The sequence below is a fragment of the Myxocyprinus asiaticus genome, chromosome 29 (assembly GCF_019703515.2).
Source record: "Myxocyprinus asiaticus isolate MX2 ecotype Aquarium Trade chromosome 29, UBuf_Myxa_2, whole genome shotgun sequence".
In the NCBI taxonomy this organism is placed as follows: Eukaryota; Metazoa; Chordata; class Actinopteri; order Cypriniformes; family Catostomidae; genus Myxocyprinus; species Myxocyprinus asiaticus.
In genome coordinates this window covers 36,639,942-36,655,425 of record NC_059372.1, presented here as the reverse complement: position 1 = coordinate 36,655,425, position 15,484 = coordinate 36,639,942, and the positions used below count along the sequence as shown (strand labels likewise).

The 15,484-nt window shown below is 37.3% G+C and overlaps 1 protein-coding gene across 2 annotated transcripts in view; it reads left to right on the top strand.

The window, feature by feature from the left end:
- Positions 1–15,484, top strand: part of LOC127419943 (neuron navigator 1-like) — a 184,009-nt gene that overhangs the window by 43,750 nt on the left and 124,775 nt on the right. For both annotated transcript variants that reach the window (XM_051661786.1, XM_051661785.1), the window contains exon 4: positions 11,734–11,836. In XM_051661786.1, the coding sequence (XP_051517746.1) occupies positions 11,734–11,836 (103 nt within the window). The remainder of the gene's footprint in view (positions 1–11,733; positions 11,837–15,484) is intronic.

Here is a 15,484-nt window from a genome sequence, read left to right as displayed (position 1 = left end):
GAAAATAAGACTTCACAAACTTGTCTTTGAAATATGTAATTGATGTAATATTTGGTTGGAATATAAAGGCTAATTCACACTGCTTTAACAAACGGCAACAAAAACTCAAAACATTTTAAACAATCTAACAATGGCAGTTGGATTTAGAAAGTTAAGAAGAACATTCACACATAACACATTTTTGCATCCGTCTGCACTGTTTTTTTATTGGTTTTCTATGTAAACATGCGCTAAATAGAAGACTTTGACGGTTAAGATATCTCACTGTTTTTTCAGCATCTTGCACAGGAGTCACATTTTAAAGATAACATGACAAGTTAAAAGAACTTTTAAAAATATGTCTGGAGACACCTTCATTCTGTTCCATTTGTTGTGCTGCATCTAGATTTTTTAGCACAAGAACAGGCTTCAAACAATTATCCAACAAAATGCAACAGTCAAGTTTGTTGGGGCAGTGAGGCCTTGAGAATAGAATTTGGCTGCCATTGTTTTGGATCGTCAGTATTGTTTCAGAAGTCCTACAGACTGTTTTAAGAGCTATTTTACCAGAGCTATCTTTTTCATTTTCATTTTTCCCATAAAAAGTTCCCATGATCTCTATTATACTGCAGTTCCCTGACTTGGACTCTTACCTATTCTGGAATCTCTAGAAGTCTAAGGATTTGGAGCAGATCCAGAAGATGTGGTCATTAGGTTTAGAATGCATGACTTATTCATTTTCATTAGATCCGTGATCTGATCTTACTGATCCTTTGTGTGAGGCCATCCTCAAAAGTTGAGTTGTCTTCTACGTTTTTTTCCATTTTGGTGTGGAGGGCATGGTTAAAACAATAATAATGAAAATACTTTTATAGCAGTCTACTTCTTTGAACCACAAAGTCTAGCTATCAGTCTTTAATCTATGCATATCCCAAAACTTTCTTAATATTAAAGACCACAAAATCATGGTCCATGTTCTAGAGCCACTTGTGAGCCCCTCATAAATCTGTTAGCAAATCCCAATTTTCCGCCAACTGTAATTATGGTATTACTGTTAATCTTCCCTCTTGTGATAGAGGGTCAATTTTAAACCCCTTTAAATGAGGTGTGACCACCTCTATGCTGGCAGTTTACAAGTTCTTTATGTGGTCTCAATGTTTTCCATTAGAAAGCAACACACTTAGGTGGGCCTGGGTAGCTGAGCAAGTAAAGACGCTGACTACCACACCTGGAGTCGCAAGTTTGAATCCAGGGCGTGCTGAGTGACCCCAGTCAGGCTTCCTAAGCAACCAATTGGCCCGGTTGCGAGGGTGGGTAGAGTCACATTGGGTTAACCTCCTCGTAGTCACCATATTGTGGTTCTCGCTCTCGGTGGAGCATGTGGTGAGTTGTGCATGGATGCCGCGGAGAATAGCGTGAAGCCTCCATACATGCTAGGTCTCCACGGTAATGTGCTCTACAAGCCACGTGATGCGTGGATTGATGATTTCAGACACGGAAGCAACTGAGATTCGTCCTCCGCCACGCGGATCGAGGCGAGTCACTACGGCACCACAAGGATTTAGAGCGCATTGGAAATTGGGCATTCCAAATTGGGGAGAAAAGGAAAAAAAAAGAAAAAAGAAAGCAACACATTTTACAGCCTTTTATTGTGTTATCTTTTGGAAAGTCAAGTTAGATATACAGTAGAGACGTCCCATTACTTTTGAAGCTTCCATCCACCCAATTCTTTGTCTCTGCAATCTATTATTGTACATCAACCAAGCTACTGTGTTCTCTCCATCGGCCTGATGCCATTTTGCTTTCAAAGCCTCAAACATTAGAATTCTCCCAGAGTCTCTCCTTTTCCATGGACAGTCTTTAAGTCTTTAATCAACATGTATGTCCAATAACGAGGACATTAGGGTGTAAAAAGAGGGAGGCAGGTGTACTGGATTTCCACCCTTCTCCACATTTAACCAGCTAACATTGATTCATTAGCTGTCCCCCATGGGAACATTGAAATTTGCATCCCTAATTTCCTCATTCCCTTGTCCCGGCTGCAGCTTGGTCCTCTGGGCTGATTTGGAAAACACGAAGTCTGACAGGCTTGGACCGTTCTGTCAACCTTACCTCTGAAGTGGGGAGACTTTAATTACCGTAAATGAGAACTGTGCTTAACAACCGCATGGAACTGATTAGATGCAATGGAGGGATTGGGTTGGTATGACCCCCCTATACACTTGCTGATGTCTTTTGTTTCAGGATGTTGCATGTTGTACATCCCATTTTTGGATCCAAGAGTAGGTATTTGCGTCAAAGCATAAGGAAAGCAGAAATGCTTAATAATTATTTAATGCCATGCAGTCTGCACTATATGTCATGTGACTAAAGACCAGAGGTAACTGCAGCCTGGTTGCATGACCGAACATGGACAAAGAATAGTTTTACAGAGCTTCCAGTGCTACTTCCTTCTGTACTGACAAATGGTGTTAGAAAAAGAAAATGTTCATAATTGTATAAGGCATACTTAACAATTCTGCTCCTTATACTCTATGACCCACTGAAAAAAAATAAAAATAAAATTTTAATCCTCAATGTTTTTCTGTTGTTAGCTTTCATTGCTTTGCTGTTACATTCATCCTGATGACTGCAGAGGGGAATGGATTTATGTCATGCACAAATGAAATGAGCTGTCCTAGAGTGGTCGATTCAAGTGTGTCTAATATGATTTTAACAAACACTGCTCATTGAATGAATGTGAATGTGCATTTTGGATGTTGTGCCAATCTTCAAAGCAGCGATTCAGCCAAGTAGAAGAGCGAAGTGCCCAAGCTTGTGTGCCATCTAGTGTAGGACAGCAGATATGATACCCTAACAAGAATGGGAATCTTGAAAGAAATTTTCCACCTGCATGTTTAGACAGATACTTGGCTGATGGTAAATTGAAAGGTGGTTATTTATATATATATATATATATATATATATATATATATATATATAAATGTTTTTATTTTAAATCTTTTTTTTTTTATCACGTCATTATTTTAATTGCTTTTTCGTTTCGTTTGGAGTGCAATTTGAATTTAGAAATGTATTTGATTTAAGTTTTTCATTTTTTAAATACATTAATGTAATTTTCAATGCAAAATCACTAAAGCAAGAATATTCAATGATCCCTCAGCCCGGGGGTTGGATATTGCGATATAAATATGTATATATAGTGAAGGAACAAAACAAATTTATTCACACACATGATGTATTTTCCCAGACAACGAAATACCCGACCAGTAGAGAATGCACAGATGAAGTAGGTTCTTTGACAAAAAGATGTTGCCCTTCACAACTGTTGTAAAGCCATCTTACACACATTTTAATTGCACTTAATTTGTTTCCAGCTTCATTTGAATTTTTAGTTAAAATAAATAAAAAATAAAGTTCAAAGTTTGAAATCAAGGTGTCTTGCTTTATTGTGTAGGCTTAACCCTAACCTGCTTAACGAAAATTACCCCATAGTAACCCCTTGTGTCCAACCAGCGGTAATACCGGTGTTCGTCTGACTCGAGGTGTTATAAGTGGTTCTAGGGTGTTTTGGGTGGTTGGTTTTAGTTCTATGAAGTTTCTAAGGTGTTCTGGGTGGTTTCTAGGGTGTTCTGAGTAGTTGGTTTTAGTGCTATGATGTTGCTAAGGTGTTCTGTGAGGTTTCTAGGGTGTTCTGGGTGGTTGGTTTTAGTGCTATGAAGTTGATAAGGTATTCTGGGTGGTTTCTATGGTGCACTGGGTGGTTGCTTTAAGTGCCATGAAGTTGCTAGGTATTCTGGGTGGTTGCTGGGGCATTATTATGGTGTTCTGGGTGGTTGGTTTTAGTACTATGAAGTTGCTAATGTGTTCTGGGAGGTTGCTAGGGCACATCTAGGGTGTTCTGGGTGGTTGGTTTTAGTGCTTTTCAATTGCTAAGGTGTTCTAGGTAGTTGCTAGGACACTACTAGTGTGTCCTGGGTGGTTGGTTTTAGTGCCATGACAGTGGTGTAACTTGGATCTTATGGGCCTCAGTGCAAAGAACCTGTTGGTTTTAGTGCCATGAAGTTGCTAAAGTATTCTGGGTGGTTTCTGGGACATTACTATGGTGTTCTGGGTAGTTTGTTTTAGTGCTATGAAGTTGCTAAGGTGTTTTGGGTGGTTGCTAGGGCATTACTAGGGTGTTCTGGGTGGTTTTAGTGCTTTGCGATTGCTAAGGTGCTTTGGGTGGTTACTAGGGCATTACTAGGGTATCCTGGGTGCTTGGTTTTAGTGCCATGAAGTTGCTAAGGTGTTCTGGCTGATTGCTAGGTCATTACTAGGGTATTCTTGGTGGTTGGTTTTAGTGCCATGAAGTTGCTAAGTGTTCTGGGTGGTTGCTGGGGTGTTGATAGGGTGTTATGGGTTGTTGGTTTAGTGCCATGAAGTTGCCAAGGTGTTCTAGGTGGTTTATAGGGCACTACTAGGGTGTTCTGGGTGGTTGGTTTTAATGCCATGAAGTTGCAAAGGTGTTCTATGTGGTTGCTAGGTCATTACTAAGGTGTTCTGGGTGGTTGCTGCTAGCTGGTTCCTTACTGGCCCAAGTCAAAAGATTTTCACTATTTAAGGTATCGTGAACACAAAACCTGACGTTTGAATACAAGGTATTAGGGTTTTATTTGTAACCTTAACCCTAAGTGTGAGAACAGTGTAAATATAGGGATTGTGATGCTTGCTTTGTCAAGCACCACTAATTATTGAATAATTATTATCTGGCACCCTGCTGCTTTTCCACTGGAGATAACCTTTGAGATCTGACAGCTTTCCCACTTTGATCAGCACATGGTATTGCAATTGGTAGCAGCTCTGTGCATTTAATGACTCCATCATCTCACTATTGAGCTTATTCCCAAAGCCACTAAAATTGATAGTCCCTATATGTGACGCCTCTTAATGGTGAAATCAATGTCATGTTTTCATGAGCATGTTTCTTCCCGTCAGAGATGCATCGAGTGGTGTTGCCAGATTGGCGAAGCTGAGACGAGTGATATACACCTCATAGGTTCATGACCTCTCTCTCTCAGCGGAGGTCATTACAGCACTGGCCAGCTGGACCGATGACCGACTCACAGGGGTCTGTGGGTGTGGGGGTGGAAGTGTAATGATCTTCTCATTCTCCTTGCATTACACAACCTCAGTGATTACTAGGGTTGGGAACCGGCTCCATTATAAAAACAGTCAAACAAACAAACACCTGAACTGAAGAATTGCATGACTTTTGGTTTCATTAACGGTTACTAAACACATTCTTCCACTGATGCAGGAGGAACACTGTATTAAATTACTCTGAGAATGAATCTTATGAGCTGGTTCTTTTTAGTGAATCAAAACTACGGATGTGCAACTCAATTTGAATTGAAAACCAATTTTCATAATAGGCTGGTCAGTGGGATGAATTAACAACTAGGCGAAAAGTTAGTGTATAATTAGGCTCCATTAGGCTCGCTTTTAAGCAGTGGCGTCTCTCAGTTAATTTGAGAATTGCATCTCCCATTAAACCACCACCACTAAAACTATGAATGTTAGTAGTCGACCCCACTAATCGACTAGTCGGTTGTTGGACGATTAGTCAACCACCCTAGCACATCCCTAATCAAAACAATTATGAATCAGTCGGAGGGGTTACTGAATTGATCACTAATTGAACCACTCACTTACTGAACCACAAATTACTTTCGTCATGTCTGACTCAAAATGAACCAAGAATTGTTACTGTGTTATGTGTTCTTAAAGCTTGTGAGACTTACTGGCTGCTTGTTCATATGACAATGTTGTTAAGATAGACATCATGAGTTTTGTGCAATAAGCAGTATTTTATAAAAATAAAATAAAAAATAACTTGAATAATGAATAAAATGTTACCATGTTCTTTTTGTTAAAATTAATATATAGTTAGGTTCAGTTATTGGCTTGCATGTATAACGTGCTGTACTGGATGTATAAGTCTGGATTGTGATGCATCTATATGCATTTCTGTGGCAGTTCCGTTATAGAAACTGAATCCAATGATATATGGGGGCAATCTGGTTATGCATATTTTTGGTGTAAAGGTCCACTGGCTTCAACATGTTCTTTCAAGTCTGTCAATTTACTGGTAATTACCCTCTCAGTCTAATGCTCTAAGCCCAGTTGTGTGCTATCACATATAGTTTATGGTCCTTTAAGCCACAGAATGTTGCATATACCATCATCACCATTTTTTTTATTTATTTTTTGTGTGTGGACTGCAGTGACAGTCTGTTCTGACTCCTATTACTGTAACTTAGCTATACTTTTACAAGCAACAAACATTTCTAAATTAAAAGTTCACTTAATCAACTTACTCCCTTTGTGCCAAAAAGACCATCTTCCATGTTGTTCTGTGCTGGTTAGAGCTTGTCTTGCTGGTGGACCTACATATGCTGTTACTAGCCAAATTTAGCTGGCCATGCTCGTCAACCATGGTATCTCAGGTGATCCTGGTAGATAAAGAAAGCCTTGCTGGTTATGCTACTTTAGAAGTCTGATGGGGACACCAGCACATCAGACTAGAGTCCAAAGCACAACATATGCTTGTGACCAGCTATGCTGGTCTTTTCAGCAGGGGTTTGGCTACTTGTTACAGATATAGGACAGGAAATCATAGGAAAAATAGCAGGAAACAAGAATCGGGAAATGATACGAGCCAGACTCTGTGTGAGCACCATAGCTCAATATGTTGTAATATGTACCCCAACTTCTAAGCCATGGCTCTGACTTTGACATACATCTTAAGAATGCTTCAAAATCTAACATATAGTTGTATATGTTGATGGAATTTTAATATTTCAATCATGGATTGTGATTGGTCTTCATTCTTGCATTGATTTGCACATTGAATTGATCTGTCTGATATCTCGCTCTTATAGGCTTTTACAGTGTAAAGATGGCACAGAGTGTCATATCGATGAAAAGGGCCTGTGATGCAGCCATTCTGAAGGGAATTTCATGTTGATATATCATGTGCATAATGTGTTTCATGTGTCTTCACCCAAGTCAGTTTCATTTATTGTATACCATGAATGCAGTATTATGTAGAGAAAGAGTGGTGATTAATTATCCAAGCCTTTAAAGGAATACTTCACATAAAAAAATAATAAAAAAAAAAATAGAAATACTGTCATAAGTTAGTGATCCTCATTTCATTCCAATATAGGTATAATACAAATAGTAAATGTGATTGCAAGTCTTCTGAATGCATACAATACATTTTGGTAAGAAACAATCTGAAATTTAAGGGTGCTGTAAGCAATTTTAGCCATTGAATTTCCACAAGCCGCATACTCCAATGATACCAAATTAGCTTTATTGAGACCGACACTGAGCAGAAACGGTTGTCAAAAACAACAACAGCAAAATAGCACCCTCAACTGACAACTTTTATGAACAACATGGCATAAACATGGCATTAAGCCTCAATACTGTAATTTGCTGCAACTACAGTACTTTGAGAACGTGCAAAATGATTAACAGACAGAAAGCGTCAGAGAGCGCGGCCCGCAGACACATATTTGTTCGCTGTTTACAGAGTCTAGTGCTGAATAGAGACTGTTGAGATATCTTACGACACTTTCAGGGAGTATGAACATTTTTTGCATAACTTTCCATGAAAAAAAAAATAGCTTAAAGCACCTTAACGTCATTATTCAGTAAAAAAAAAAAAAAATCTTTGTCAATTGCTCGTTCATGAGCTCAATGAGAGAAGCACATTAACAGTGGCTTTAGCGCTAAACAATGCAAATTCTTACATAGACATGCATGCCACTGTACGAAGAAAGTTGTACAGGCTTGGAACGACATGAGGGTCAATAAATATTTACCTAATTTTTATTTCTGGGTGAACTATCCTTTTAAGAGACAGCAAAGCATATAGCAACTCTCTTATAACCAAAAGAGGATATACAAATCAAATCACCATCATCACAATGAGCTTACATCCTACTACAGCAGGTCATTTGAATCGCTCTGGCAGACTCATTGTATTTCATGAGTCCCATTGTATGAGATTATGCCTCAATGAAATGACACACACCAGGGGGCCGTTTTGTGCATATTCTCCATTTTCATCTAAAAACCATGGGCTACCTCCATGTGTTGTCCTTATCCAATACACACACCCTCAGACAACACACAGCTCATTTTTTGCACATGGTTTTAAGGCATGACATTAAATTGTGGAGATTAAAGTGAATTAAGACTGTTTAAGACTCTGGGTTTTGTCTAATGCCCATCTGGATGTCAATACAGAGTGTTTGGTATGGAGTCTTGCTGTGCTAACTGGTCAAGCTTCAGGATTTGCACACCCCAGGGAAACATGCAAGATGATGTTTTAGATAGGATGTATGGTGGCAGGGACAGATAGAGATTCATCCGACCATATAGATAGTCTTTTTGGTCTCATGAACACAAAAATGGCAAGCGCTTGCAGAAATTGTTAGTTCCATTCTGATTGGCTGGCTTTTTATTTATTTTTTATTATTAATATTTTTTCCAGTCAATGTGCGCATCCAAGGTAGAACTAGATGCTGGATTTGGCAAAGTTTGGGAAATTTTCCGCAAATTTTTTCAGTATTGTCTTTTTAGACTTTCAGAGACATTTCGGATTTACATTGTGTATTACTTATAAAATGTGGTTGGTCACGCTTATATCCTCTTCCTTTCAAAATGGGCAGTTCTTGGCCAGAATAAGATGCAAAGTGGGCCAGACTTTGTCTATTGTCAAAAAATGCCTAGAGGAATTATTCATTATTAATATATAATTCATTCGTTCGTTCGTTCGTTTGTTCGTTCATTCATCCATTTACCAATTTAATTATTCATTCATTTATTTTATTGTTCAGATGTTTCCTAACCCTTTCATAGCTCAGTTCTCTGTTTGAGTCAGTTCTCAGTTATGTTTCATTTAATATGTTTCATTGTTTCATTCAACTTTGCCTCAGATGTTTCTTCTTAACTTCCCTTGGATAAATAATAATAGACTCAAATAAAACAATTCCTTACTTAACCTCCTGAGACCTGAGCATGACTGCTGTGTGCATTTTCCTTTTCCCTTTTTGATTTTAAACTAGTAGCAACAAATAAACATGGGAAAATATATATATATATATATATATATATATATATATATATATATATATATATATATATATTGAGCAAATTCTTTTCCTAAAAATTGATGGCAACATATGTGGACAGCGGGACTAAGTTGTGAAATTTTAAACAAGCTATAGAAAGTCAGATTTTTTTTTTTTTTTATCAAATAGTTTATTATGTTTCCAGGAGTGTTGGTTATTAATGTTTTTATAGAGCACCTATTATGGTTTTTAAACGTGCCTAATTTTGTTTTAAAGGTCTCATACAATAGATTTACATGTATCCAAGGTCAAAAAACACTTTAATTTGCTCATAATTTAAATTGTAGCATTACCTTTTTTCCCAGTGTCAAAAACGACTCGTTCAATGATCTGTTCTAAAGGATTCATTCTAAACTCCTCCTTTCAGAGAGCCTACTCTGCTCTGATTGGTCAGATGTCCCAGTCTGTTGTGATTGGTCTACCGCTTAGTGTAGTGTTTGAGGACGGGTCAAAGCTGTTCACGAGCAGCCAGTGAAGACCAGAGGCAGGTTTTTTGTTACCAAATTACATAGGTTAGTACAGGAAGTAAGTCTGGAATTATTAACGACTCGTTTCAGGTGTTCAGAATCGGTTCTTTCTTTTGGGAGTCAATAACTCCATTTGTCGTGCACTTTGATTTTTGAAACTTTGCAGACTTTTTTATATTCACAAACAGCTATATAACACACTACATGAAAGGTAATATTTAAAAAACCATAATAGGTGCTCTTTAAGATGTTACAGACATTACATCAGAAATTAGCCTAATTCATTCTGATTAAAAGTAATGGCCAGCATCATCCAATCACTGCCAACCATGTCAAATTAAAATTATACATTATAAATTCTGAATCTATGGATTGATTATCATTGTCCCATTTCTGCCAAACATGTTGAGTGGTCCAAACATCATCTGCAGCCTGAAACTGAACTTTTGGTCGGAGTGACCTTGGTTTAGTAGTGAATGCACTTATCTGCAGAGGAAATCTTTAGGATGCTCACTGTTCACTATTTAGTGAATGACTTAACCTCCATTGTGCTGTCTGTCTGCACTGGTCTCAGAACAGTTCGAAATGCACCTTATTACCATCCTAACTCCATATAAAGCCTCTGAAAGATATATATATATATATATATATATATATATATATATATATATATATATATATATATTTTTTTTTTTTTTTTTCTCAATGTGAAAATGCACAGTACATTTAGAATTTTAAGGGAAAAAAATGTGCTAAAGTACACCTCAGTGTACATTGTTTAGCAGTGTTGGTTATCACGATAAATCACTCAAATTTTAAAAATGACATACCGGATGAAAATAAAGACTAATCTTGTGACTCAAACAGGGTTCAGTGTAAAACCTTATTTAGATTTCTTACCAGATGTAGTTTTGTTGGCGTTTCTCCCAAAAACAAACTCCACTGTGATCAGCGCCATGTTGTTTTGTCACATGACTCCGTATGTCAAAAGTTTAAACCTTTACTGACAGCCCAGAGTCTTCTGAACTGAGATCAGCCAGTTTAAATGAATTTAAATATAGCAAAGCCCAAATACAACATCCACACATGTGTACACGGGGTTGCACGAGGATATAGTGAGCGTATAGAGTTAATGTGGATAGCATAGCCAAGATAATTTGGTCTTGGAAGAATCTGATGTTGAATTGTATCTAAAAATATTTACGTTCTTATTGAAATCTCTGACTTTTTATAGAGGACTTTTGTATCTTGGTAAACCTGAGCACAGTCTGAGACATTGTTGAGATCTCTGACGAAACTCTAGAGGAGACTCATGTGAGATTACTAGGGTCTTTTTCTCAGGAGGACAATCTGAGGATCAGGATACTTAAACCAAAGTCTCCTTTTTGCTATCTAGGAGAAACAATTAAAATATTAAAGTTTGTAATTCTGTTTCCTATATGGATACAGCATTTTTGCAAAGGCAAATGTGCTGTGGGTGGGTAAAGCCTGCTGTTCTCAGATCAGCTTGTAGTAGTGAATGACATTTGGACTTTGAATATGAGAGGTTATATACTGATAACAGCAGAGGAACCTCTTTATAACCCCGACTCCCAGCTTGGATGTCAAATAAATCTGTATAAGCACATATACCTCAATAAAGAAAGCAATTAAACTGAAAGGAGACCTTTTATAAATACTAATGTCCTGTGTAAGTGAGCTCAGTTGTACAGTAGCTCAAAGTGTTTTTGGCATCTTGGCAGGCTGGATATGTAATGTTTAATTCATTCGAGTTCTGCCTGTAAAGCTGCCCGCTTGCTGAGTCGTCATATTCCATGTTCCGTTGCTCAATGCTCTTATGCCATGAGACTAAGCAGCCTGTTTGATGTTCCTGAAAACTGAGATATTGTGTGTGTGAGTGGAAAAGAGACGTATAGCTCGATATTATTCAACTAGATATACACTAATGTTTTTGCTGGCTCTGCTCTACAAAGCTTTAAATCTAATGCACATGGGTGTGTTTGTGTTTGTCTATGAATGCATGGCCACATCACTGTTTTAATGTTAAATGGCTGCATTAACAGGCCACTCATCCTCTCTTCTCCTGCCCCTTCCCGCAGATCCAGAGTCCCAGAGGAAACGCACTGTTCAGAATGTCCTCGACCTCCGGCAGAACCTTGAAGAGACCATGTCCAGCTTGCGGGGGTCTCAGCTCAGCCACAGGTACAGGAGATCACAGATCTAGGGATCAGTTCTCTAATTTAGACTAAATCTGCAACCCTGTTAGGGGCCGTTGACACTGAACACTATTTTGTGTTTGTCAGCATTGTTTTTCAATTGTTTTTCTATGTAAACCATTTGCTTTCCTAATTTTAATATCTTAATTTAGACTAAATCTGCAACCCTGGTAGGGTCCATTCACACCGAACATGTTTTTGCATCCATCTGCACCGTGTACACGTGCGCTAGCTGATGCGCCATGTCTCACTTTTTTTTAGTTGTGTCTCGCACGGGAGAGGCATGTTTTTTAGATGTCGTGTCGAGTTAAAGGGGTATTTCCCCTACTATCATTTACTCACCCTCATGCTATCACAGATGTGAATGACTTTCTTTCTTCTGTAGAACACAAATAAAGATTTTAATAAGAATATTTCAGCACTGAGGGTCCATACAATGTAAGTGAATGGGTACCAAAATGTTGAAGCTCCAAAAGGACATAAAGGCAGCATAAAAGTAATCCATAATTCACTTTCACATACTTCTTCTTTTGTTTTTGGCGATTCACATTCTTTGTGCATATCGCCACCTACTGGGCAGGGAGGAAAATTTATAGTAAAAAAGGACTTAAATATTGATCTGTTTCTCACCCTTTAAAAAGAACTTCAACAGTTTAAAAGGTGTCTCGAGACATCTGCAGTTTGTTCAATTTGTTGTGCTGTATCTAGCTTTTTTAGTACAAGTTTGAACGGCCCCTTGCCCATTCTATTGTTTACTTTTTACATTTTCATTTGTTTTGCTTTAATTTATTATTAATACATTTAATTTTAATTTAATTTAATAATTTTTTTATTTTTATTATTTATTAAATGTTTATTGCTAAAAAAATAAAATCACAAAAATCGGGGTTTGAATTTTAATCTACTGTATGTGCAGATATGTCCCAAATTTTGTTAACTGGATTGAAAAAAAATTGCAATCCTAATATGAAATAAAGAGAAAATTAAACAGTTCATACTTTTTATTACTTTTATTTTTTTTTTATGTTTATTATTGTTTTTATTTCATTTTTAATAATATCATTTTGATATTTCTTGTTTTTTGGACTTTTGGACTAGCAATATACTGTGAAAATGAAAGGCAATTTGGGTAACATTTAACAATATTAATATTTTTTCTAATCCCAGTTTAATATGCTGAGTCAACTATAAATAAACAGTTTGTTTGTTTCGTATTGTGGCTCTGTAGTGCTTTCAAAACCATGCTGTTTTAATTTACAAATATGTTTGCTGACATAGTGGTGCAGGAATTACACACTTCAGCTTAAAACAATTCCTTTCATTAAATAATCAATAAATCAATCAATAAAATAATAATAATAATAATAATAATAATAATAAGCATTTAAAATTAGACAAAAAATAATAATAATTTGACAACATTTTAAAAATGTGGTTTTCAGGCCTGGAAAAGTCATGGAAATTAGCAAAATCTTAAAACATAATGAGAAAGTGATGGAATTTTCTATTTATAATATATATCTTTCTAGTTTTGCTTTGTTCTGAAATATTTAATTGCCAAGGAATTGCCCTTCATGAGTCATTATAAGAATCCTAATGCAGTAATCACAAACAACTGGAACAGTCAAAGAAAAGCAGTGGAAATGCATTGGTCATTAAGGGTGTGGGAACCCTGGTGATATCATAAACACAACTGTGTGATCTAGCATATACAATGTCATCCAATGCCGAAATTCCATATACAAATGTCCTTCAGAGGAATATAACATGTGTCCAAATGAATAGAGTCCAAACATCAGTATCAGCAGTCAACAGAGCAACAGATGTTTTTCTGTCCTTCTCACATCAGCACCTCTCTCTGTTGTTTCCTCCTTGCCAAGGTCCACAAACACACATACAAAAACCATAGCAAAAGGATAGATTACACTCTCAGCAGAAAGCAACACATACTGTGTGAGGTCTTCTAGCAGGGCTTGTATGTTAGTGTACTGAATAACAGAGCTGGTGGCAATATTTTATACTCTACAGCAGAGAGCTGTTTAAAAAAAGTCTCCTTCACCGCAGAAGTCTGATGCAATACTTAAGGACCCTGTTAATGGTGCATTATAAACCAGCAGGCTTTTAGCCCTGCAAATAAAACATTAAAATAATGTGCCTTGGTGCTCATGTGGGGGATGCGAGTTTGAATTTTGCACGTGATGTCGCATTAACTCCTCTTTACCCCGTCTTTTCATGTTCTATCACTGTGCTTGCCCATAATGGCAAAAAAGTGGCAAAAATCACCCCCTTAATGCATTTATAGTGTGTGTGCATGCGATTCTGTGAGCCAAAAACAGGTGCTTGCATGCATTCGTTTCATCCCCCATAAGAGAACCATAATAGTGTATCTTAGCGCTCTGCCTATCACCTAGTTTAAGTGTGTTTGTGTGAGTGAGTGATTTTAGCTCTCTCTCCTGGTACAGAATTACCTTGCCTCAGCAGCTGTAAAGTCATTCTATTAAAACCTTAACGTAATTGGCCTGATTTAATGCATCATCTGCACATAAACGCTAATGTCTGAGTAGAGAGTCTGTAATGTACTGAGAAGGCAGCCCAAACTTAGAGCTTATGTGCGTAATGAAGGTATGCCTTTATTTTGTATGGCCTTATGGTACTTTATGATGCATAACCATGCCAACTTGAGCAGAACACTTTGCTTGATTTGTCATATTTCCTGTTCCTCTGATTGAACTATTTTCAGCATTAAAGGAACGCTAATCAATGCCATTTAACCGTTATTATTATTCAGCACAACAGTCAGGCAAACAGAAGCGACTTCCATTTTCAAAGGATAATTCACATACTTGTCAATTCTCTGAAAAGCATTGTCTTCTTTTCTGGGGACATTTTACTCATCAATTTTCTCTTTAAAGGAAATATATTCAGAAATCCATGATAAACTTGTATTCAAAACAATTTAAGCTCTATCGAATGTGACATGTTGTCAATTGGCCAGAAAATCATTTCAACTTGTCCTTTAGTTTGTAAAAACAAGTCAGCATTTTTGTACAGTGATGCACTTACAATAGAAGTCTATGGGGCAAGGCATTTCACTGAAATAAATGTCAAAATACACTGCAAACTTCACATTTCTGCCTGTAAATCCTCTTGACTGCATTGCCCCATAGACATCAATTGTAAAAACATGAGTTTTGTTTGCTTTTAGAAACTGAGGGACGAGTCAAAATTGTTATCTGTAGTAATTGACAGCACATCACAGATGCTGTTAATAGAGCTGAACCTGTTTTGAACCTGAAACATTCATTTAAATTTGAGCATGCAGAATATCCAAAGCCTTCCAAAACTCAAGGACAATGGGAAATAATCTACAGTACGTCCATCCGCATGGATTTAAAGTAAAAAATTAAAACAAATAAAAAACACCTGGACACCTGGAAACAAAATGAGGGCATTGAAAATCAGTGCTGGGCAGACACACAACTCAGTAGGATATGAGTTGATCCAGACGAGGGGTTTAGCAGCGACAGGTGTTGAAAAGGCACAAGGTTCACAGTTCACAGTTCCTCCAGCTGCCCGAAGCTTGACAATCTACTTTGAAATCAGAAAAAAGGGACCCGAGGGGTCAGTGTGTGTG